A 24,001-nucleotide genomic window follows, 5' to 3' on the forward strand; every position below is an offset into this window, starting at 1 on the left:
TTGAGGTTTGCAATTTTATTAAGAAAACAAAAACAAAACCTATACAAGAAGGAAACCCCATTCCCGCGGTGGCACGTGATGCGGGAGGGGCAGCTCCGAGTCCTCGGGAGGCTGTGTCCCGGGCCCTCCGAGCCCGCTAGGCGTCCTGCTGCTGGATGAAGGGGTTGGGGATGGCTTCCATGCCGTCCTGCGGGCAGATGAGCACCACAGACGTGCCTCTGCACACCACCAGGCCCAGCTGCCGGGTGTCCTCTGTGAGCTTGTACTGGTCGTCGGGGTCTGCAGAGCGAGAAGGAGGGCGGGCGTGAGGCGGCCCGGAGGCGGCATCCCGGCCTGATGGGAAGGCCGCATGCCAGGTGGCGGGGGTGGGGGGTGGCGGCTCTGAGGACCCAAATCCAAGGGAACCTGGTGGCCTGGGTGCAGGCCAGGTGCCTCACCCTCACTCCTCAAGCCCAGACACACAGCCCTTGTGCCTGGGTGAACCACGGACCACGAGGGCCAGGAAGAGGTCTGGCAACAGTGTCTGTACCTGCCCTCCTCCTACAAGGACAACACAGCCTGGGGGACGCTGGCTCACGAAGTTCATTGGGGGCCCTGGCATCTGAGTCAGCAGAGGTCCAGGGACCACGCTGCGATGAGCAGCTGGAATAAAAATCGGTCTGGGACTCCTGGCTCCTGCAAAATCTCGGAAGCCGCGTGGGGGCACCGTCCGCCCCATGTCAGCGGGCAGTTAACGGTGGGATGAGAGGGACCCCGTGCAATAGACAGCAACCGAACCTTTACTGCTTTTGCACAATGTCAGGGGAGGGCCCAGTGGCCCAATGCATCAGAGACCAGGGGGTAACCACTGTTCTGGGGCTGAGACAAGAGGGCACGGACTCCTGCCACGGGTGAGTCCGGCCCCGCGAGGAGCAGGCTCCGTGTGGAATAACAGCGTGCAGCCGGGTGCCTGGCCTGCTTCCGAGTGCAGGGTTTTCCCAATGGACCCATGCGGTGGGGCTGTCCTTTCACAAAGGAAGAAAATCATCCTGCCTCCGGGATTCCAGCTTGGGCGGACCCGGCAGGAGGACAGAAAACGAGGGCAAAGCGACAGACCTGGTGGCGGCCATTCTGCCGAGACCAAGCTTCCGCACAAAGGCCCCTTGGCGTCCCTGCTAATTTTTCACCAGGGTAACAGCGACAGTGCCCGGGGGGGCAGGACCCTGCCTCCCTCCTAGGTCTGGGTATCCCCTTAAGGTTTCAGGCAGGCTGAGCTGGAGAACTAGCCAGCCGATGGGCAGGTGCTGGCCTGATGGAGGGTCGGGGACTTTGGCGACAGGGACCAGGGCAGGGAATCAGGGGAACAGGACCCCCTGTTAGCAGCAGAGTCCACTTGGGGACACAGGAGACAGGGGAGACCAGCTGCCTGGTTCACAAGGACCGTGTCCTTCATTCAGGGGCAGGTTGGTGGGTTTGGAGCAGTGAAAAATTCAGGCCTGGCGAGGAGCTTCCGAGGCCCGTGGCTGTGCTCACCTCTCATGTATTCGACGGTACCATCAAGTACGAGATTGAGGAGTGGGTCGAACCCTTTCAGGATGCCGCTGGCTTGTAGGAATCACCGAGAAGAGAAACGGAAAAGCGTAAAACAAACAGTCGTTCCAGGGACAGGGGCACACGGCGCCTGGGAGGCAGTACACGGAGATGGGGGCTCACCCCCAGGAAGGGGCTGATGTGGGAGCAGCCTCTCCGGGGCGGGAGGGATCAGGGACCAAGGGGAAAGTGAGGGGGCTCCAGAAGGGGAGCAGTGAGGATGACTCTCACCCCCCCCCCACCATAGTGTTGTTGGCAAATGTCTTCAGCAAAGGGCCAGCCGGCGCACATCTGCACATCTCAACCACGAGGGCTACATGGTCCCCAAGGCAACAACTCCACTCTGCCCTCCTGGGGCGAAAGCAGCCAGACCACAAGTAGACGTTCAGGTGTGGCTGTGCCACAGCGAAACCTCACAATACAGAAATGTGAATTTCAGGTAATTCACGAGCCATACAAAAGCAAGCGATGGCGAGCCTCGGATACAGTAGGACTCTTCAGCCACAGGAAGGAGCTGTGCGACGTGCCCTGAAAGCCCCCTGCCCCTCCTGCCTCACTCCTCCCATTTTCAGGCCTCCCTGTCCCAGGCACGGCTGGCAGAAGCACGTGTCCCCCCGCGTCACTACAGCACGCAGCTGTAGTGTCCACACAGAGAACGGGCTTGGGCATGACCAGCAGCCAGCCCCATGTGGCATAGGGCGGGGGTCTGCAAACTGCGGCCCGCGGACCAAATCCAGCCTGCTGCGTTCCGCGCGGACCTTCGCTGGCACCCAGCCGCATTCGCTTGGCCACGTACTGTCTATGGCTGCTTTCACGCTGCAGAAGCAGCGCTGAGCAGTTGTGACCGGGGTCCTCTGGCTCGCAAAGCTTAAAGTACTTCCTGTCTGGCCTTTTACAGAAAATATCTGCCAGCCTCAGACTTCCTGGGCTTGAGCCCCTGGCTCTGTGCTTCCTCTCTCCCTGCCTGTCTCTGCCCTGCAAAACAGATTACGAGAATCCCCCCCCGATGGGGTCGTGAACAGCACGGATGGCAATAACATACGGGCATGTGGCACGGAGCCCGGAGCAGGGGACCGGCACCCGTGGGTCTACCCTCCTTCATGCGGCGCGAGTGGGGTTCTAAAATGGAGCTAATGGGGCGCCTGGGTGGCGCAGTCGGTTAAGTCTCCGACTTCAGCCAGGTCACGATCTCGCGGTCCGTGAGTTCGAGCCCCGCGTCGGGCTCTGGGCTGATGGTTTGGAGCCTGGAGCCTGTTTCCGATTCTGTGTCTCCCTCTCTCTCTGCCCCTCCCCCGTTCATGCTCTGTCTCTCTCTGTCCCAAAAATAAATAAAAAACGTTGAAAAAAAAAAAAATTTAAAATGGAGCTAATACCCCCTCCCTGGTGACCACTGTGGGCAGCCCCTCCCCTCAAGTGTGTGCGTGGGGGTGCTGTGAGTGCCGGTGAGGTGCCTACTCCTAATGCGATTAGGTTATTTTGATGATAAGGAAGAAGGATTCTGTAGATGTGACGAGAGTCCCCAAGTCGGCGGACCTCTGGTTCACCTAAAGAGACATCACGCTGGGTTGGCCTGACCTGACTGGATGAGCTGCGAAGGGAACAGGAATTTTCTGCAAGAAAAAAACTGCAAGTGTGGGACAGGTTTCCCTGCTGGCCTGGAAGGAGCAAACTGCCCCGCTGTGGACAGAGTCCTGGGTGAGCCAAGTGTCCTGGACACCTGCAGCAGAACACGGGGACTCCAGTCCTGCAGCCATGAGGAACCGAGTTCTACCAGCAACCAGCAGGCTTGGAGGAAGGCCCTGGGCCTGAGGTAAGAGGCTCTAAGCCCCCCCTCGACCGCAGCCTGTGAGAGGCCTTGGGCCCAGGGCACCCAGACTCCGGACGCACACCACGAGGTGATAAATTCGTGTTGTCCAAGCTGCTGAACTGGTGGCGGTTTGCTATGGAGGGCGGAAAACCAGGACAGACACCCCAAAAAACAAGAGCTGCATCTCGTTCGTAAGTCCGAGAGCCAGCATGGCGCGGACGGGGCGGACGTCTATTTGGGTTCAAATTCTCTCTGCTGCCGGCTACGCACACTTGCATGCGCTGTGTTTTATTATTATTATTATTATTTTTTATTTTTTAACATTTATTTATTTTGGAGACAGGGAGAGACAGCGTGAACGGGGGAGGGTCAGAGAGAGAGGGAGACACAGAATCTGAAACAGGCTCCAGGCTCCGAGCTGTCAGCACAGAGCCCGACGCGGGGCTTGAACTCACAGACCGCGAGATCATGACCTGAGCCGAAGTCGGCTGCTCAACCGACTGAGCCCCCCAGGCGCCCCATCATGCGCTGTGTTCTAACCCTGCTGACGCCACCCGATCATCCGTGAGAAGGGATCCGGCTCGCTGTCTCATGAGATAAACTGAAGACCAAGAGGCAGCTGAGTAAATGAAATGTTGGTTCAAGTGCTCACTGGTGTCAGGAACGATGCAAAGCACCCCCGTGACCCTTTACTCCTTCCCTGCTGCCGCCCGCCAAGGAGGTGGAGAAACAGCTTTGGGTGACAAATGAAGAAGCCGGGGCTTGGAGCCACGCCGTCTGGCTCCAGAACCCAGAGGCTAGGCCGGGCAGCCACCATGCCCAGGCCACACTGCCTACGCGCACGAGCGACACTGGGCCTCGCTCCTGCCCTCTCCGTACCAGGTTCCAGATGCAGAGGTCATCGGCGTGTTCACATGCATAAAGCTGGGGGCTGTGACAGGTGATACCAGAGGCTTACACCCAAGGGGCATGGCCTGGGGAGGAGACTCAGGGAAGGCTTCCCGGAGCAAGAACCTTGAGCTGAGAGCAGGAAAAGGACTCTGAGGTTAACCTGGCGTTAAACAGACCGCAAACGGAGTCACCTGTGCCAAGTGGACACCACCACACGGAGACAGTTTCGGCAGTAACTTCAACCAGTCAGTCTGGAATTTCCCCGCCAGCACCAAGTGAGGCCATCTTCCCGGTGGACCCCCAGCCATCCCCCAAAGGAAGGTGACCTCCCCTGAAACAATCCACTCTTTGTCTGTTCCTGCACCCTCCCGCCTACAAAAAACCTTCTGTTTGCTACAGCCTCTCCGCTCCCTTCCGTCTGCTAGATGGGTCGCTGCCTGACTCACGGATTGTTGAAGAAAGCCAACAGATCGTTAAAACTCCCTCAGTTGAGGTCTTGTGCTTTAACACGGGTAACAAGCTGGCCTGGGAGGAGCACTCCAGGCAAAGGAAGCGTATACCTCACGTCCCTGTGGTAGTTGAGGGCTCCACGTGCCACGGAGAGGTACGAAAGGCTGTCCTTTACCCTAAGCCAGCGCGGGGCCTGGAAGAACTGAGCAGCAAACACGGAGATTCACCTGTTTCTAACGGGTCTCCGTGGCCCATTCTTCGAGATCGGCTGTAGGGGCAGTGGTCTCCACCGGGGAGATGTCTGGCTTGCTTGTCAAAACGAAGGGATGCTCCCGGCACCTGGTGGCATCTAGGGGTGCTGCTCAACACCCCAGGGTGCCCAGGGCAGCCCTCACAACCGAAAACCATGTGGCCCCAATGTCACCGGTGCGGCGCCTGAGGAACCTGGTGTAGGGGGATCGGCGAGGGGCTGCGACCGCTGCCCGGGACGGGCTCGGAGAGAGAGCACCGCACAGGAGGCAAGCCGGGAATCCCAGTCCCGGCTGCAACTCTGCGCCTCTAGGTGGTTGGGACCCGTTCCCGTGCCTCAGTTTCCCCACGTTAGAAGGCTGGTTCGAGTTATCCGAGCAAAGTGCTCAAAGCGGTGCCCAGGCATCAGCCACCATTCTCGCCTCGGCCGTCACTCACCCTAAACCGTTTAGGGCGTGGGGGCGGCGGGCTCTCACCTTCGCGGCCTCCCTGAAACTTCACCCGGATCGTCTTGTCGATGTACTTAGATAAGTCCAAGATGCTCTCTTTTTTCTTCTTCTCTTTGTCCTGCAGGGGAAGCAGAGCGCGTGAGGCGCAGAGCGCCGACGGGTCCCACGCCGCCCGCCCAGCCGGCCCTGCCGCGCGCTCACCGCCATCTTGCCGCACCGCGCCGCTCGGCGCAGGCGCTGCCGCCGCGCCCTTTGACCCTGCCCTCGCGCGCAGGCGCGGAGCACACAGGGCGCAGGCGCGCCCAGGAGCGACGGGGCGTTGCTGGGAAACATCTGCCGACGCCTGCGGACCGGCCGACATGGCGGCGGCGGCGGCGGCGGCGGCGGCGCTGGCGCGGCTCGCGGCGGCCTTCCTGCTCCTCGCGGCCCAGGTGAGGCTGCGTCGGCCCCGCCGGCCCCGCCGGCTGCGGCACCCGGGCCCTCTGCCCCGGCCCCCGCGCAAGCCCCGACTGGTCTGGCCTGGGGGCCCGCTTCGGGTTTGCGCGCCTCCAGCGCGGGTGGCCCGCGGGCCCGGAGCTCGGCCGTGACCTTGCGGGCCTGTCCCCGGCCAGCCTCTCTTTCCTGCCTTGGAGCCTTCCCCAGCTGCAGCGTCACTCAGCTGTGCCGGGGCCTGAAGTTTGGGAATTCCCTTACCTCCTCAGGCCCTGCTCTGTCTCGAGGTCTCCAACCGCCGCCGGGGGCGCCGCTGCCTGGCCCCGTGGCCTTGGGCAGGGGGCTGCCCCTCCCCGAGCCTCAGTTTCCCCTTGCGCGCGTTGTTAGCGCCCACCCCCGTGGTTGCGGTGAGCCGTCCAACGCGGCACCCAGTGCCTGACTGTGTCCGGGAGCGGCAAGGGGCCCATCCTGGGAGTGGGGTCGAATCGCCGCCCTGCATTTTGTCCCGTGACCTTGGGCAAGGGAGGTCCCCTCTTTGGCCGTCTGTTGCTCTTCTGCAAAAGGAAGAGAGGAGCACAGCGAGGATTGAGCGAGATGATGCATGGGGTGATTTACGTGCGGCGTGCATCTTCTTGGGCACTTAAGTGAAGGGTCTCCCCGGGGAGTGGGGGACCTGCCATGAGCCGGCTGATGTACATTATCATAAGCGCCTTTTTTATTTTCAAGTGCTCTCTTCCCTGGGTTATGCAGTTCAGGGAATGGTGTCCCTACAGCCCTGCACCCACAGCCATTAACCTTGATGTATCCCAGCCCACCACCTCCACCGTATCTCCTGGTGGCCGGTGTTTTCTCTGTGGTCACTTTCGTCTCCCGCATTCTCCAATCCATCCTGGACACAGCAGGAGTGACCTCTTTGAAAGTGTGTCAGGTCTCATGGCATCCAGATGAGAGCCTTCCCATGGCTTTCAGTGCATTTGGGAGGCCTCTGTGGTTTGGCTGCTTGGGAAGAAACTTCCTCTCCTTTTCTATTTGCGGAGGGCACTCAGTTCTCTGGTCTTCCCCGTTTCCCTGGGATGCCCCTGGTCATCCTTGTGGTCTCAGCTTGCTTGTTCTTCCCTCCTCCTCAGAGACGCTCTCTGGGACGCCCCCCTCCCCAGCCCCCAGCACTCCTCCTGATGCTGCTCGCTCATTTTCTTGTCTGAGCAAGCTGAGGGCAGGGACTTTGAGCTCTCCAGACATTTTGAAGGAGAACAAAGTGAGAAGTGGACAAAGGGCAATGGGAGCACCATGGAGAGAGGGACCTGGTTTGCTTGGGGAGGCTTTTCAGAAGCAGAGGCACCTAAAGGGTGTTCTGAAGGGTGGATAAGAGTTTGCCAGGTCTCTCTCTCTCTCTCTCTCTCTCTCTCTCCATCTCTCTTTGTCTCTCTCTCTCTCTCTCTCTCTCTCACACACACACACACATACGCACACACCAAAAAAAAAAAAAAAAAGTCCACGCTCCTGGATAGGAAGAACAAATATTGTTAAAATGTCGCTAACTACCGAAAGCAATCTACATATTCAATGCATTACCTATCAGAATAACACCAGCATTCTTCATGGAGCTAGAACAAACAATCCTACAATTTGTACGGAACCAGAAGAGACCCCGAATAGCCAACGCAATCCTAAAAAAGAAAACTAAGGCTGGAGGCATCACAATCCCAGACTTCAAGCTGTATTACAAAGCTGTAGTCATCAAGACAGTATGGTACTGGGACAAAAACAGACACTTAGATCAATGGAACAGAATAGAGAACCCAGAAATGGACCCACAGACGTATGGCCAACTAACCTTTGACAAAGCAGGAAAGAATATCCAGTGGAATAAAGACAGTCTCTTCAGCAAGTGGTGCTGGGAAAACTGGACGGCGACAGGCAGAAAAATGAACCTGGACCGCTTTCTTAAACGAGACACAAAAATAAACTCAAAATGGATGGCAGACCTAAACGTAAGACAGGAAGCCATCAAAATCTGAGGAGAAAGCAGGCAAAAACCTCTTTGATCTTGGCCGCAGCAACTTCTTACTCAACACTGGAGACCCTTGTCTCCAGAGGCAAGGGAAACAAAAGCAAAAATGAACTACTGGGACCTCATCCAAATAAAAAGCTTCTGCATAGCGAAGGAAACGATCAGGAAAACTGAAAGGCAGCTGACAGAATGGGAAAAGATATTTGCAAATGACATATCAGATAAAGGGTTAGTATCCAAAATCTATAAAGAACTTATCAAACTCAACACCCAAAAAACAAATAATCCATGGGCAAAAGACCAGTCTTTTCTGAACAGACACTTCTGAGCAGACACTTCTCCAAAGAAGACAACCAGATGGCCAACTGACACATGAAAAAATGCTCCACATCACTCATCATCAGGGAAATACAAATCAAAACCACAAGGAGATACCACCTCACCCCTGTCAGAATGGCTAACATTAACAACTCAGGCAACACAGATGTTGGCGAGGATGCAGACGAAGAGGATCTCTTTTGCACTGCTGGTGGGAAACAGCCACTCTGGAAAACAGTCTGGGGGTTCCTCAAAAAATTAAAAATAGAACTACCCTATGAGCTAGCAGTTGCACTACTAGATATTTATCCAAGGGATACAGGTGTGCTGTTTCGAAGGGACACTTGCACCCCTGTGTTTATAGCAGCCCTATCAACAATAGCCAAAGTATGGAAAGAGCCCAAATGTTCATTGACGGATGAATGGATAAAGAAGATGTGGTATATATATACAATGGAGTATTACTCAGCAGTCAAGAAGAATGAAAGCTTGCCACTTGCAACAATGTGGATAGAACTAGAGTGTATTATGCTAAGTGAAATTAGCGAGAGAAAGACAAATATGTGACTTCACTCGTGGAAGGGAAGCAAAAATAATATAAATACAGGGAGGGGGACAAAATAGAAGACTTTTTTTTTTTAATGTTTATTTTTGAGAGAGACAGAGACAGAGTAGAAGCGGGGTGGGGCAGAGAGAGAGACACAGGATCTGAAGCAGGCTCCAGGCTCTGAGCTGTCTGCACAGAGCCTGACGTGGGGTTCGAACTCAAGAACCGTGAGATCATGACCTGGGCCCAAGTCAGACGCTTAACCAACTGAGCCGCTCAAGCGCCCCAAGAGACTCTTAAAGATAGAGAACAAACTGAGGGCTGCTGGAGGGGTTGCGGGTGGGGGGATGCGCTAAGTGGGCGAGGGGCATTAAGGAGGACACTTGGGATGAGCGCTCAGTGTTATACGTAGGGGATGAATCACTGAATTGTACTGAAATCATTGCACTATATGCTAACTAACTTGGATGCAAATTAAAAATAAATATATTATTTAAAAAAAACGGGGAAAATAAAAGCCGAAGCAAATGTGACAAAATATTAAAGTAAGTTGAGGGGCGTCTGGGTGGCTCAGTTGGTTAAGCGTCTAGCTTGGGCTCAGGTCATGATCTCACAGTTCGTGAGTTCGAGCCCCATGTCGGGCTCTGTGCTGACAGAGCCTGGAGCCTGTTTCGGATTCTGTGCCTCCCTCTCTCTCTGCCCCTCCCCTGCTCACACTCTGTCTCTCTTTCAAAAATAAACAATAAATACAGTGAGTTGAGCTGAGTACGTATTTCATACTGTCTCATAATATAGTTATTTTATAATAAAAATAAAATTGTAGTGAGTAAATAATACGAAATTAAATCAGTAAATAACTTCACATTAAAAAAGAAAAAAAGTTTGCCAGGTCTCAAGGCAGAGGGAGGGTGTTGCCGGTGATGGGAGGGGCTTGAACAGGGGTGGAGGTGTGAGAGCTGATGTTTTATTTTGAGAAGGTGAAGAGGCCACTTTGGTGTGTAGGATGATATCACGCTCACGCCCTGAGAAAGACGACACCCCCAAGGAGGCCCTTCGGATGCGCTTGAAGGAGGCTCGGCGGGAGGGCAGGGGGAGGGGCAGCGGTGGGCGTGGCTTGCGGCCGAGGGTAAAGGGCAGGCTTTCGCAGCGGCCTCCTGGGCGGACGGAGGAGGGCAGTGCTCCCGGTGCTGGGGGCGTTCGGGCTCTCTCCGGGGCGGGACCTCGACCTGCGCGCCAGCCGCGGAGAGCTTTGTGCGTGCCCTTCGCGGAACACGGCCCGGTCGGGTCTGTTGGCCGTGAGACGGGGCAGACGGCCTTGTGGCGTGCGGGTGTGGCTCTCTCTAGAAGTTTGGGTCCTGCTGCCTGGGAAGAAGACTAGCTTTCCACCGGGTAGGAGGCTGCTTGCCGACAGCCCTGAATTCATTTGCTACCATTTTGTGACCCTGGCTGGGGGACTCCCCAGATAGACACATCTCCCCCAGTGGCTACCAGAAGTGTACTGTCAAGGCCAGTAACAGACCCGGAGCAAAGTTGGTTCCCTCCCGGCCCCGGTACTCCCTTCCCCCTCCGCCACCTGTCTCCCCTCCTCTACTGGTCCCCACCTCCCCACCTGTCCCCTCTGCTCCTCCTGCACCTGTCTTCCTCTCCTCTATCAGCCCAGGCCCTCCTCCACCTGTCCCCTCGTCTCCACCTGTCTTCACTCCTCCTCCATCTGTCCCCTCTGCCCCTCCTCCACCTGTCCCCTCTTCTCCACCTGTCCCCTCTTTTCCATCTGTCCCCTCTGCCCCTCCTCCACCTGTCACCACCCCTCCTCTGCCTCACCATCTCCAAGCTTCCTGGGTTCTTATTTCTCCCCCCTCTCCTCCTAAGACCTACCAAGTCTTAGAGGGGAGGCTGCTTCTGGCCTGGACGCATTCACTCTTCTCAGACCCCCTGATGGGAATGCATTCGCGGTCCCCCTGAGTCACGGTCTCCCTCGCCATTCCTGAACCTACTTGGTGGCTGTGACACGTCGGAAGGCGGCCTGTCCGGAAGGCGGCCTGTCCGTTATCCCAGACCGGGACTGGCCAAGCACCACTTGTGGCATATGGGGTCCTTTTGAGGAACATCTTCTGGTTCCTTTAACTCCGTGGGGGAGGAGACTGTACGCGGGCATCCGACGGAAGCGCAGGTTGATTTAGCAGGAGGCTGCTTGTGCCAAGCGTGGGGACGGAGGTCTGTGCTCTGCAGTGACCTTTCTGGAAGCTTCTACTCGTTCCCCCTTTACACACGTGACATTTTTCTCCAACAACCTGGGTCCCACCACAGATCAGGGGTCAGCAAAGGTGTCCCGCAAAGGCCCAGATGGTGAATATTTCTGGCTTTGTGGGCCACGTGGTCTGTGTAGCCACTGCCCGGCTCTGCCGTGGTCACTGAGAGCAGCCGGAGGCCCTGCGCACAGGAGCGGGTGGCCGCGCTCCAATGAAACGTATTCAGGAGCACGGAAGGTGGGGCGCAGGAGGCCGGTGGGTTGGGGATCGGATGTGCTCCATAGTGGCCCACGGTGAGGAGGTGCGGGGGTCCTGAACGCGGGGTGGCCCATTGGAAAGAGCAGACGGCCAGGCACAGTACGCGGGGCCTCAGCCAGGCTGAGGGATGCCTTTGGGGCACAGTCTGGTGGGAAGAATCTGGAAGAGGGGGACATTAGGAGTTAGGAAGTTCTGTCTCTGGTGGAGGGACTGAGGTGAGCGGAGGTTGGCCAGGGCAGGTCGGGGAAGGACACAGCCTTAGCGAGATGCTAGGGGACCTCCGGTCAGCCTCGGGCAGCCCCTGGCCCTGTTGCCACGAGCCCGGGTTCTTAGAGCTGGGTGCTGTGTTAAGCACGGCTTCACAGAGCACACCCAGCAGTCCGCGTGGCCTTGGGTCCCTGGCTCAAGGCGGCAGACGGAAACGTCAGAGTGGAGATGCCAGCTGGAAGAGAGGTGGCCGGGTGTCTCGGAGAAGCGCAGGGTGGACACCCAGTGCCTCCTGTTGGCCTCCAGGTTGCGGGTTTGGGAGGCCCGGGGGTCGGTCCACGCTCCCGCCGCCACAAGTGACCAGGGCCCGGGTGAGAAGCTCCCGGGACAGCTGGGGCCTTGCTGTGTTCCCACCGAGGCTCTGGCCGGATGAAAGCCCGTCAGGGCCCCAGGCCTGGTGTTGGGAGCCGTGAGCCATCAGGACCCTCGGCCCCGACGGCGAGGTGTGTGTCTGGCGGTGCCAGCTGGGTCCCGCCGGTGCACGTGTGTCTCCTTGGCAGCTTCCTGGGGTACCAAGGAGTGAGTTTTCCATCTCGGCCTTGAGGTGTTTGCAGCCCACGGGGAGCACGAGCTAGAGACACGGGGGCCCCAAGAGCCCTAGGTGCGCACAGCAGGATTCGGGGGTCAGGCGGGCGCAGGGCCCCCTGGGTGTGGTGGCTGGACTCAGCCCCCTGGCACCTCGCACAGGGTGTCTCTCCTGAGACCCCCTCCCCTCTCAGCAGACCCTGGGGAGCTACTCAGACTTGGGGCAAGCCTACCGGCCAGCAGAGCAGCCAAGACCTGGGCGTCACATGCCGCGTGGCCCGCTGGTGACAAAGCCCTCCTGAGGGACAGAGGTCATGCTCTGGGACCCTGCCCCAGGCCAGTGTAGGGGAGGAGGCGGGAGAGGTCTTGCGAATCAAGTCCACCTGACAGCCAGGCAGCGGCTCCAGGGAGGGATGGAGACAGGGAGCGGGGACACCTTTGTGTGATAGAATTGTCACATAGATTAAGCTGGCGTTCAGCAGAAAAGAGGGCTGTCGGCCTCTTCTGTCCCAGGCCCCCAGCCACCCCACGGCCCTCGAGGGCCGTCTAGTGCTCCGAGGACGCGGATCTGCCCCTGTGCCTTGCTTTGAGTTCAGACGAAGCTTGCTGGATCCTCCTGACCCTCTGGGGGTGGCCCTTCCCCTCCCTCCTCCTCCCTCCTTCTGGGGAGCCGGGGCTAGGTGTGTGGGGAGGCAGGCTCTGGCAGGGACAACTGTGGGTGCCCTGATGATGACGTCAGCACGACCCTCCTCTGTGGCGAAGTCTGGCAGTTCCCAGCCACGCCCCAGGGCAAGGGGTTCAGTCCTGACCTGGGATCCCACTGGCTCCCAGGATCCCACTGACCGGATCCCACTGGCCGGTCACATCACTGGGTCTGACGCCCCCCCCTGGAAAGTTGGCACCAGGGGCCTGGACCCAGCTGGCCTCGCTGGTCAGTGGCCAGATTTTCCAGGAGCCTGGTTTCCGGGGTCAGGGGCAATCCCCAAACCTGCTGGGGTGCAGAAAAGCTCCTCCAGGCCTCCTGCCTGGCCCTGTGCTCCCGGCCTCTGCCTGGAGCCCCTGGACAGACCCGCTGGCTCCCCATGTCCCCCTCGTGACGGAGCCGTGGGGGTTTCATTCTCCCCGTCCCATCGATCCTTGGAGGGCCCCGTGACGTGGTGCTGTCCCAGCCGTGAGAGCCACGGCCACAGCCAGCACCCAGGTCTCCCTCGAGAAGGTTGTCCCTGCCTTGTTTCTCTGCCATAAGATGTGGATGGTGGTGTCCCATCTGTCCTGTCCAGGGAAGAAACCAGCCCAAACCCTGAGCCGGGGGGTGGGGGTTGTCCTCCTTGTCAAGCCCCGGTGCTGAGCTCTCTGACTTACCGCCCTGTCACCCCAGGTGGCCTGTGAGTACGGCATGGTGCACGTGGTCTCCGAGTCAGGGGGCCCCAGAGGCAAGGACTACTGCATTCTCTACAACCCACAGTGGGCCCACCTGCCCCACGACCTGAGCAAAGCGGTGAGTACCCACTGGGGCGTCCCCTCTGGGGCCCTGCAGGCCCGGAGTGCTCTGGGGTGCCCCCTCCTGACTTGGGGTCCGGTCTGTGTTGCTGGCTGCCACCCTCCGCTCCCCAGCCTGCTGTCTGAGGGGACTGCTACAAGTCTCACCCTGCAGGGAACCAGCTGGAGGACAGAGGAAGGGCCTCAGCTGGGAAACCAACGTGGGGGGCCTGGTCACACTTGAGGGGCTGCTGGGGTCTCAGACGACCGTAGAGGGGCCCCATCACCTCTCCGGGGCTTGGTTTCCTTGGTCAGAAACAAAAGGACGTTCGGGTAGTGTTGAGGCACAGCCCCTGCCGGGGGCGTTGGCCACCCCCCACGTGCTGGATGGGCTCGTGGGTGATTCTCACTGCCGAGGCCACGGCTCCCGCCTGCCCGGCCCGTGTTCCGTTTGCAGTGGGTGCTGGGAAGGTTTCTGGGGGCTTTTCTCTGAGCGCACGCCACCCCCTGCCCCTCCCGTTGGCCTCGCGCTCAGGCGTGTGGACATGTGTGTGCGTGCGGCCCCCCGCTGACTTTTCTAGATCAGGTGGTGTCAACGCCCCCTTCCCCAGTCCCTCCTGCAGCTGCGGGACTGGACGGCCTCTGTGCTCTGCTCTCCGCCTGACCTCCCGGCCAAAGGCTTCAGCAACCAGATCCCGCTGGTGGCACGGGGAAACTGCACCTTCTACGAGAAAGTGCGGCTGGCCCAGGGCGGCGGGGCGCGCGGGCTGCTCATCGTCAGCAGGGAGACGCTGGTAGGGCCCCGGGGCCTCGAGACCGGGGTTTGGTTTGCTGACCGTGGCTGCGGACGCGTGTCTCTTGGAGGGGGACCTGTCCCTGAGCAGTCGCGGGGGCTCTGGGGAGACCGGATCCCATCTCGCTCTACAAGGCCTCGGGGCAGAGCTTGGGGGGTACCCTCTGAGGAGCAGCTGGCATGGGCCCACATCCCACACGCCTGCCTCTCCCCTAGGCAGGCCCCCCCCGCCCCCCAGGGCAGAGTGACACCTGAGCAGCCTGACCCCAAGGCTTGAACACGGAAGGAGAGCTTTTCCTCCCCCGGTGGGGAGGGGCAGACACCGCCCCCCCCCCCCACACACCCACCCCCGGCCCAAGCTGCCTCCGGGAGGGCTAGCTCTTCAGGCCGCCTCGCCCTTGGGAAGCCAAGGGCCCCCCTCCCGCCACACCCTCCTCTCGGCCCCCAGGTCCCTCCAGGAGGCAACAAGACACAGTACGAGGAGATCGGCATTCCCGTGGCCCTGCTCAGCTACAAAGACATGCTGGACATTTTCCAGGTAGGGTTTCCCACGTCCTCCGGTCTGCGGCTGTTGCCAGGCCGCGAGTGTCTGGCGGGCAGGGCTGGGCAGGGACCCACGAGTGAGGCCGCCCACCCGGGGCTGGTGGTGCCACTGACCGTGGGAACGGAGACGCTGGCCCCAGCGCTCAGAGCGCCCAGGCTCCGGGGCCTCTGTGCCGAGTGGCAGCCGGACACTGGCTTCCGGGCCAGACCGGCCGGCCCCGCCCACACGCCGGAGACCCCGAGCTTGGGTCTCCCTGCCCACACACGGCCCCGTCTGACCAGAGGCCTGTGTGCACCCACCATCGGGGGAGTTGTTGGCTCCAGAACAGGCGAGCTTCCAGACACAATTAAAATGGAGATGTTCAATCTTTGTGGAAGCTTCTAGCAACTTGCAGGACATGTCTTGGTCCTGATTGCAGCCTCACAGCTCCCCCAAGGGAACCATTGTCGGCCTCCCACACGCTTCCCGGGGCGACGTCCCCGCTCCTGCACGCGCACACGCATCTAGGTTTAGGATTCGTGTCCCCGCACGCGTGTGGGCCCCTTCACCGGACGTCGTGTGACACTTGTTCTGGCAGTTGACTTCTCTGGGGTGGGAGTGGCAGGCGAAGGCTCTCCCCGGGCCCTGGCTCCACGCGTGGGCTGGTCTGGGCTCTCTGGGTGGCCGAGGGGACGGGACAGCAGCCCCCGCCTTGAGCTCTGGTGCCTTCCCCGAGGCAGAGTTTTGGCCGATCGGTGAGGGCAGCGCTGTATGCCCCCAACGAGCCCATGCTGGACTACAACATGGTCATCATCTTCGTCATGGCCGTCGGCACCGTCGCCCTCGGGGGCTACTGGGCCGGGAGTCGGGACGTGAGGAAGTGAGTGTCCCAGGGAGACCTCTCCCTGGCCGCCCAGGGAAGCCCGTGACGTGGTCAGTGCCGGGTTCGGGTCCGCGGGTGGTCCCAGCACTGGCCGAGGGCATCGCGCCACTTTCCGTCGAAAGCGGCCGTCACAGCTTGGCTCCTGGGGCTGGGGCCCGCCTTGCGGCCCCTCGCTGCGTGGTCTCGCGAGGTCCCTGGGGTGGGGTCCGGCTTTCTCGTCGAAGGGACAGCAGGGATGTGTGATGGGCGTGGAGAGGGTGCCCCTCAGCCCCGTGGACCCCCGCGTCCTGCCGCCCCCGCCTGTCCCTCCCTGTTCCTGTGCCGGCCGGCAGGGTGCCCCTGACCCACCTGTGCCTCCCAAGAAGGTACATGAAACACAAGCGGGATGACGGGCCCGAGAAGCAGGAGGACGAGGCCGTGGACGTGACGCCCGTCATGATCTGTGTCTTCGTGGTCATGTGCTGCTCCATGCTGGTGTTGCTGTACTACTTCTACGACCAGCTCGGTGCGCCCCCGGCTCACCAGAGGGACGCTGAGGCCCGTACCCCCACTCCCTGGTCGTGGGTCCCCCGTCCACCCGCTTGCGGGGTTCCACCTGAGAAGTCGGAGGTGGGGTGAATGCGGGCCGCCATCGCCAGCCCGAAGGAGGGGACCTCTGCTCAGGGAACTGTCCCTCTCATCACCGGGTGCCGGCCACCCAGCTAGGGTGCACCAACGCTTGGAGCCCTTTCTCAGGCGGGGGGCAGGGTGGGAGACCCAGGTGGCCCCCGGCCCTCAACGCTCGCCCCACCCCGCCCCGCAGTCTATGTGATCATAGGGATCTTCTGCCTGTCCTCCTCCACGGGCCTCTACAGCTGCCTGTCTCCACTGGTCCAGAGGCTGCCGTTCGGCAGATGTAGGTAAGCCCCCTGCGGGAGGCCCCTGCCCGGCCCTGCACCCCCAGCGCTGCTCGCTGAGGTCCCACCTTGCCACCTCTCCTCGGCCTGTCCCTGGCGGTCTCCCGTCTCCTGGCCCCTGGAGCTCCAAGCTCTGCTTCAACGGTGCCGAGGACCCCCTCCCTGTCCCGTGGCCCCTAGCCAGCCTGGCGTGGCGTGGGCCGGCCACGCGTGCTCACTCAGTGCGGGCTGGGGCTCGCGGCCTCAGGAGTAGGGCAGAGCACAGAGGTGGGTGGTGGTTCCCCAGCCTCTCTCTCCCTACATCCCATTCTGGGTCAGGCCCAGTGTCGACACCGGGGCGGAAGTGGGGCAATGTGGATGCACGTGGGTCCAGGGCAGGGGCGGCAGGGCAGGGCCGTGTGGCCGAAGGCGCTGCTGGTCCAGGCCCCTGGGGCTCTCGGCTGCCAGGGGCCAGTGGCCGAGCGCTGGAAGGTTTGAAGGAGGGCAGGGCCGGCTCGGCGCTGGCTTGGGTCTGCCCACCCCCACGTGCCAACCCCTGCTCTGTCTGCCCTGGACCTGGGGGGCCTCCCTTCTAGAAGTCAATTAAGAGGTCAGGGCAGAGTTCAACAGGGAACGGAGGCGGGGGCAGCAGGAGGCCCCGTCAGGATGAGGGGCCCAGGGTTTGGGGCAGGGGTGGAAGTGACCCTCTGGGTGCTGGGTGGAGGTAAGGAACAAGCTGGCCCTGACAGCTGCGCCACCCCCCCCCCCCCCCCGCCCCCAGGGTCCCCGACAACAGCCTGCCCTACTTTCACAAGCGGCCTCGGGTCAGCATGCTGCTCCTGGCGCTGCTCTGCTTGGCCGTCAGCGTGGTGTGGGGTGTCTTCCGGAACGAGGACCAGTGAGTGCCCCCCACCGCGGGCTGTCCTCAGGTGCTCTCTGTGCTCGTCTCCCCGCGACCGTGAGCCGGGCTGTGTGGCGGCCAGGTGCCGCCCGCGTCCGGTGTCACTGGGTTTGTCGGCTGCCCCGTGAACTGTGATTGGAATGTGTTTATGGTTCCCGCAAAGCCTCCTGGCCCCGGGCGCCCTGAGCGAGCGCGTGTCCTCCGGGTGCCCGCTGGTGCAGGGACGCCCTGGCCGCCGGCCCCCGACACCTCCTGGCGCTCCCTCCGAGCCTTTTCTGGGGCGGTTAACCGCTCTTGGCCACGCTGCCGTTTGGAGCCACGACAGATTTAATTGGGCAGAAGGAAAACGTGAAAATATTTTGAGTCCTTTGTACACAAAGGGAACACGAGCTCTCACGGTTAGATTCGAGCCACAAGACTCGCTCTGTTCTTTAAAATTAGAACAGGCCCAGTTCCCTCTGCGTCTGGGCGCCCACTGGCCGCCCGCAAGCCTCCTCTTTGTTCTTTGCGGCTGCCCCGGCCGGGAGATGTTTTCATCCCGGTCTTCTGATGAGTAACCTGGGCCACGGCCTCCTTGCCGCCCCAGCGCGGGCGAGCCTGTGGACCGGGTGGGGTGGCTTGTGTGTGTGTGGGGGGAGCTCCCTGCAGCTGCTGGGGTGACAGTCTTACCCCCCCCCACCGCCGCCACCTTGCAGTCCCTGAGCCCCCATTTCTGGGACCAAGAGATTTGGTGTAGAACCTGGCTGGTGAGCATTTGGCTTTGCTAAATCACATAAAAAATAGTTTTGAAGCAAACCTGAGTCCAATAGAGTCCAATAGTTGCACAGTGTCCCCACCCCATCCCCCCGCCCCGTCCCGTGATGTGGGGGTGAACGCCACCACCCAAGAGAGACAGCCCCGGAGCACGTGCACCCGTTCCTGCCTCACTCCCCCCGCCTGTCCCCCGGCCTTGGTCCCGTGCCTGTGTCTTCACAGCATGGGGTCAGGCTGGGAACGGACAGCTTGCACAAGCTGGGAGCCAAGGTGGCCAAGGAGGGAGCGACCCGCCGGGTCATAGCTCTTGGTGGAGCCCCTGCCCCAGTGGGTGACCACCACTCCGCTCCCCAGGTGGGCCTGGATCCTTCAGGACGCACTGGGCGTCGCCTTCTGCCTCTACATGTTGAAAACCATCCGCCTCCCCACTTTCAAGGTGAGGGTCCCAAGGAGGTGGGGCCGCCGGATGGGAGGGGGCTGTGTCCTCAGGGCGGCTGCAGGCCGGCCCGCCCCCGTGTCCGCCCAGGGTGTCCCGGGTCCCCTGTGGACAGCATGTTCTTTGTGCCTCTGTCCGTCCCGCCACCTCCCTGGTGTCAGGGCTTAAGGATCAGCCGCAGGATCGCCTCCCAGTGTGGTGGCCACGCCAGTGACAGCTTGGCGCTGAGGACGCCCGGGTGGGGCCGCAAGGCGGCCGCAGGGCGGGGCCCTTCCCGAGGCCGCCACCGTGGCGGTGCCGGGTCAACTTCCTGCTGGTGAGCCGGCACACACAGACAAACGGGGGCGGCAGCGCCAGTGCGGGCCCCGTGGGCAGGACCGAGAAGTGCACGGGAAGACGTGAAGAAGGGGCGTCACCCCCCCAAAGCCACAGTGCCGGTCACAGAATGCGTGTCGCTGGAGCCACCTGCCTTCCAGCTTTTCCATCACTCAGAACCGTGGCCTGATTCACGTGCTGCCCTGGTCTCCCGTGGCTCCAGGGGATGGGACTGGATTTGCTCAGATTTGCCCCTAGCTGCTTTGTCCCGTGGGCACGGCTGAGCCTTGTGGGGGGAGGTGGGGGTGGGGACGCGGCCTGGGGGTGTGCGCCGGGGACCCTCTGAGCGCAGCCCCTCAGGACGTCCTCTCCCCAGGCCTGCACGCTGCTGCTGCTGGTGCTCTTTGTCTACGACGTCTTCTTTGTGTTCATCACGCCCTTTCTGACCAAGGTGGGCGCCCCTGCCCTGCCCTGCCGCTGCACCCCCTGCCCCCGTGCCCCTTCTCTGACACCCCCCCCCTTTGTTAGAGTGGGAACAGCATCATGGTGGAGGTGGCAACCGGGCCCTCGGACTCGGCCACCCACGAGAAGGTACGTAGGGGGCCCCCGGCCGGGGCGCTGCCCGGAGAAGAGTGCTGGGCACGCGCGGCCCCCCGGACACGCCGCTTCCTGCTCCCCCCAGCTCCCCATGGTCCTGAAGGTGCCCCGACTGAACGCTTCGCCGCTGGCCCTGTGTGACCGGCCCTTCTCCCTCCTGGGCTTCGGGGACATCCTGGTGCCAGGTACTGGGGTGCGAGGTGGGCGGCCTTGGGAGTGTCCAGTGGGTGGAGCCCGAGCAGAGCAGGCGGGGTTTGCCCCCTGGGTGGCGGGCTGGCCGCCGGGCCCGTCTGAAAGCAGGGACGGCCGTCACACGGGATGCCGCCGGGCCCACGCGCCTTCTCCCCGCAGGGCTGCTCGTGGCCTACTGCCACAGGTTCGACATCCAGGTGCAGTCGTCCAGGGTCTACTTTGTAGCCTGCACCGTGGGTAAGCGCCCTCCTTGTATCTGTCTGTCCTTCGTTCTGTCCTTGTCCCCCACTTGTTTCTTTGGTTATCAAAGCCATTGCTACAGAATCGACCTGTCCTGTGGAGCCCGATTGCTTTGAGAGTTTTCCAGACCGGCCGGACTGCTCACCTCTGGTCAGCCCTTCTGGAGGAGCAGCGAGCCTGCCCGATGGCGCATGTCCCTGTGCATGCGTGTCCCCCGCCATGGGGGAGGGGCTGCCTGATGACTCCCTCCCCCGTGTCGTGGGCCGCGTGCACAGGCCCCGGCAGCCCACCCAGCAGAGGCGAGGCCCTGTAAATGCCCCTGGTAGCACCAGGACAACCGGGGCTGACCTTCCGGGCGTACTTTGGGGTCGTCTGGGTCTTCCCACCCTGGTTCCTACGGCTGCAGGCACGCCCCCTCGTCCCCTTTGCCAGCCCTAAACCTTCCCTTGGGCTTTACACACCACACTCATCCTTCAGGTACCGTTGCAAGGGCTTTGTGTGTGTGAGCCGCTTGGCCGGTTGTGTGTGTGGTTCCTTGTCGAGCCTGCGGACCTTGCGGGCGGCGGGCGCCTTTCTCCTCCGCAGCCGCAGCCCGCTCCCGTGGACCGCCAGTAAGTGACGCACAGCTCTCCCCGGAGGTGAGGACCGCCGAGCGAGCCGCGATCTCGGAGGAGGTTACTGTAGCCTAACTCCTCGAGGAGACGGTTGCGGATTTACCGCTGCGGGATTAGCGCAAAGAGCGCCTGCATGCCGGCCCTCGGGTTCAGCAGCGTGTGCGTGCGTGACTGTGTGTGCAAGTACGTGTGTGTGCGTGCACAGACGCGCGCCCTTCTATGCTGGCGCTCACGTATGGAACCGACATGCGGGATTTATTCGGACCTTCGCCCCTCGGGGCTCCGTCGGGTATCTCATGAGAATGGAAACAGCTTTTCGCACGATCACAGCTTGTTATGAACGTTTGCTTTTGTAACTTTGTGCGGACGTTACTCTTCTCCAGAACTCTCTTCCTAGCTAAAGGCTGAGCAGACAGGTGCTCAGGCAGTTAACGGGCCTTTCTCTCGCTGCCCCTGTGGCTCCAGACCCGGGGCGCAGCCGTGGAGCCTTGCTCATTCCCGCCTTCTCGCTGGCGCCCGGTGGGACCGGACAGGGGTGTGTGTGCCGGAAGACGCAGGCGCGTCCGTGCGCAGGCAGGCAGCCCCCTGCCTGCCCCGGGTGCCCCATGCGCTACCGTGTGGCGGGCGCCCCGCCTCTCCGGTCCCCGTTCCGGCATCCCGGCCGCAGGCGGGTGCTGGGCCGCGGGGCCACCCGTGGGGGTAACACGCCGCCCGTCTCTCCCTGCAGCCTACGGGATCGGCCTCCTGGTGACGTTCATGGCGCTGGCCCTCATGCAGCGCGGCCAGCCCGCCCTCCTCTACCTGGTGCCCTGCACGCTGATGATAAGCTGCGCCCTGGCGCTCTGGCGCAGGGAGCTGGGCATGTTCTGGACGGGCAGCGGCTTTGCGGTGAATACCCGTTTGCTATGACTGTCTGCGAGAAATAATAACCCAATAAGCCCTAACTAGAGTTAAAGTTGAGTAAAACCTCCTAGTTTCACGACTAAACCCCGCGGCCTCTGTCCCCGTTCCCAGAAGGTTCTGTTTGGCGTCCTGTCCGTGTGGCTCTGAAGGGTCCGAGCCGTCCCAGCAGAGGGGACACGCTTGTGCCGTCCCACTGGGCGTGGCTTGAGGATGGTGCTAACAGCCCTTTACTAAAGGTGCCAGTCCCGAGGGACCGTAACACCCCAAATGATGGGATACTGGCTTCCGGCTGCTTCAGCCCTTGGGAACACAGTGCCGAGCTGGGGAGGCCACCGAGGTCCTCTGCCAGGGTGGGGGCTGTCCGCCCAGGACGGGGAAAGGGCAGGGGGCCCGGGGGCGAGCTGTGCAAGCCCAGGTGGAGGAACCAAGCTCAGCCTGTGGTGCCACCGCCCCCCTCGTGGAGTGGATCACGGCCAGTGGCTCGCTGTTCCTGGTTTTTGAGACGGAAGAGGAGAGGGACGGAGGCCAGTCTTGGTGCAGCGCAGCAGAGTCGATGGGACGAGGGCACGTGTTTCGGTGGCGCAGGGACAGAGCTGACGCCCTGTGGGTATGGAAAGGCTGCGGCTGCCTCCGCCACCCGCTGCCCTGTCAGTAGCACACAGAGGTGGGCGGCACCGGGACCAGCCTTGTCAGTTACAGGAGCTCCTGAGTGTGACATGTGTCCCTCTGGAGCGCTGCTGGTTGAGCGTGGTGTTACCGTGCCAGGTTTTTTGGAAGTTGAAACTCGCACCCTCTCCGTCCTGGCCTAGAGGCGCCGAACGGAGCAGGGCCCCAGGTTAACCTGATAGATGAACCAGATAATGTAACCTATGATAGGGCCTTGGGCCCTCCCGCGGGCCCTCGGGGAAACGCTCCCGGCTTCATCGCCCACTGTCCTCAGAGGCTCTCAGTCCCGAGGAGTGCTGGCTTTGCCACAGGGCAAAGTTCTGGAAGGTTCAGGAGGCAGGGGGAAAAGGCTCAGCGTTTCTGCATTGGGTCACCGGCCTGTGGTCCCGCCTTCTGGCTGGTGCTACTTGGCCCCAAGGGAAGGTGGCTCCTGGGTCTGGAGCTGGACCCTCAGGGGACGGTGACTCATCTGCCCTCCCCTGTCCACTGTCCCCGGGCTTTCCTGTCCTCGTCCCACGCCTGACTGTGGCCTCTTCTCTTACAGAAGGACCTACCTCAGTCTCCTTGGGCGGCGTCTTCAGCCGACGGCCCCCAGCCCCAGATGGACTCAGACACTGGCCTCTCCCAGCCGCCTCCAGGCGAAGGACTGGCCAAGTGCTCCCTGCCCACGAAGCAGCCCCCGGCATCGTCTGCGCCCGAGGAGACCGGGGCCAGAGCACCCCCCCAGGAGCCCACGAGCCCAGCCAGCCGCACCCCTGAACCCACAGGCCCGGTAGGCACCTCGGCCTAGATGATGGCGCAGACTCTCGGGCCCTCGCTGCTGCCCCTCTGCGCCGAGAGACCCCGAGACTGGACGTGCTCGGCCCTCCCCCCCCAACTTGGTGCTCTGGTCTGGCCGATGTCCCCGCTGTTACTCCTCCTTGAGCAGAGCCCAGCTGCACCCTGGACCCTCTCCAGCTCCTGCTCCCGGCTCGAGTGGCTGCCGTGAGCCCCCGGACCGACGAGGTCACCCATGTGGAGCGCCCAGCTCCACGGTCTTGCCTGTCAACTCGGTGGTTCCTCGGAAAGGGCAGGAAGTGCCGCCTCCGACCGCCCACGGCTGCAGATCCGCCCACATCTGGTGCTTACCTTGCCGCCACTTCCCTCAGGTTCTCTCCTGTGCCGCGCCTGCGCGTCCCCAGGGACGCCGGCCAGCAGAGCCCAGTCCGGCCCCTGGGCCCTGGATGTCTGGACTCAGGATGCGGGCCCGGCTGGCCGGGTCGGACCTGCCTCTGTGTCGGCAGGGACTGAAAGCGGCGCCCGGCGTGATGGGCCACCCCTCTCGGGCCCGCCTGGCTCTCCCAGCAGCCAGGGCCGCCCATGCCTGCGCTCCAGCTTCTCCGCCTCTTAATAAACGGCCATGACTCGTTGAGCTCCGTAGTGTCACCTCTTGGGTGTGAGTCTCTCGGACCCCCCTTGTTGGGGCGGGTGGGTGCCAGGCCGCACCCTCCACGGCGGCTGTGTCTTCTGTGTGGGCTCCGTTTGGTCTTTCAGCTTAGAGGGACTGGGGAGGGGGGCACCGTCCTCTCGGCATCTGCACATTCTCAACCCCACCCCGGACCGGCCTCTAGCGACACCACCGGCCGGGCGAGCATACTTTTTATTTAAACCGCCCAGGAGTTTCTGCAACGTGGAGAGTATTCTGGAATCGGCATTTTGTCTTCTACCTCACCGACAGGGTTCTCCGAACGTCAGGACAGAAATGCCGCGGTGCGGCGGCCCCCGTGCCAGGGCCATGCCTGTCTACGCAGCTTACAGACTCAAGTTCAG

General features: G+C 61.7%; 2 protein-coding genes across 6 annotated transcripts; one reads left to right on the forward strand and one right to left on the reverse strand.

The window, feature by feature from the left end:
- Positions 1 to 5,748, reverse strand: LSM7 (LSM7 homolog, U6 small nuclear RNA and mRNA degradation associated). Its single transcript, XM_019434048.2, has 4 exons — positions 5,617 to 5,748; positions 5,443 to 5,533; positions 1,513 to 1,584; positions 1 to 279 (listed from the first exon to the last, which is right to left on the reverse strand). The coding sequence occupies exons 1-4, from the start codon at positions 5,746 to 5,748 to the stop codon at positions 137 to 139; spliced, it is 438 nt and encodes a 145-aa protein (XP_019289593.2). The 3' UTR covers positions 1 to 136.
- On the forward strand, positions 5,736 to 23,603 carry SPPL2B (signal peptide peptidase like 2B). Of its 5 annotated transcripts, none has more exons than XM_053896859.1 (15): positions 5,736 to 5,846; positions 13,401 to 13,520; positions 14,083 to 14,295; positions 14,743 to 14,832; positions 15,558 to 15,697; positions 16,063 to 16,205; positions 16,503 to 16,599; positions 17,357 to 17,473; positions 18,584 to 18,665; positions 19,357 to 19,431; positions 19,509 to 19,571; positions 19,663 to 19,762; positions 19,929 to 20,006; positions 21,351 to 21,511; positions 22,737 to 23,603. In XM_053896859.1, exons 1-15 carry the CDS (start codon positions 5,775 to 5,777, stop codon positions 22,980 to 22,982), a joined length of 1,797 nt encoding a protein of 598 aa, XP_053752834.1. In that variant the 5' UTR covers positions 5,736 to 5,774; the 3' UTR covers positions 22,983 to 23,603. The 5 variants fall into 5 exon arrangements, with proteins under 5 accessions (XP_053752834.1, XP_053752835.1, XP_053752836.1 ...); XM_053896860.1 differs by having other exon boundaries at positions 16,066 to 16,205; XM_053896861.1 differs by having other exon boundaries at positions 14,113 to 14,295.
- Positions 23,604 to 24,001: the final 398 nt, after the last annotated feature.

This window comes from Panthera pardus, unplaced genomic scaffold (assembly GCF_024362965.1).
Source record: "Panthera pardus isolate Hobbes unplaced genomic scaffold, ASM2436296v1 HiC_scaffold_8, whole genome shotgun sequence".
Taxonomy (NCBI): Eukaryota; Metazoa; Chordata; class Mammalia; order Carnivora; family Felidae; genus Panthera; species Panthera pardus.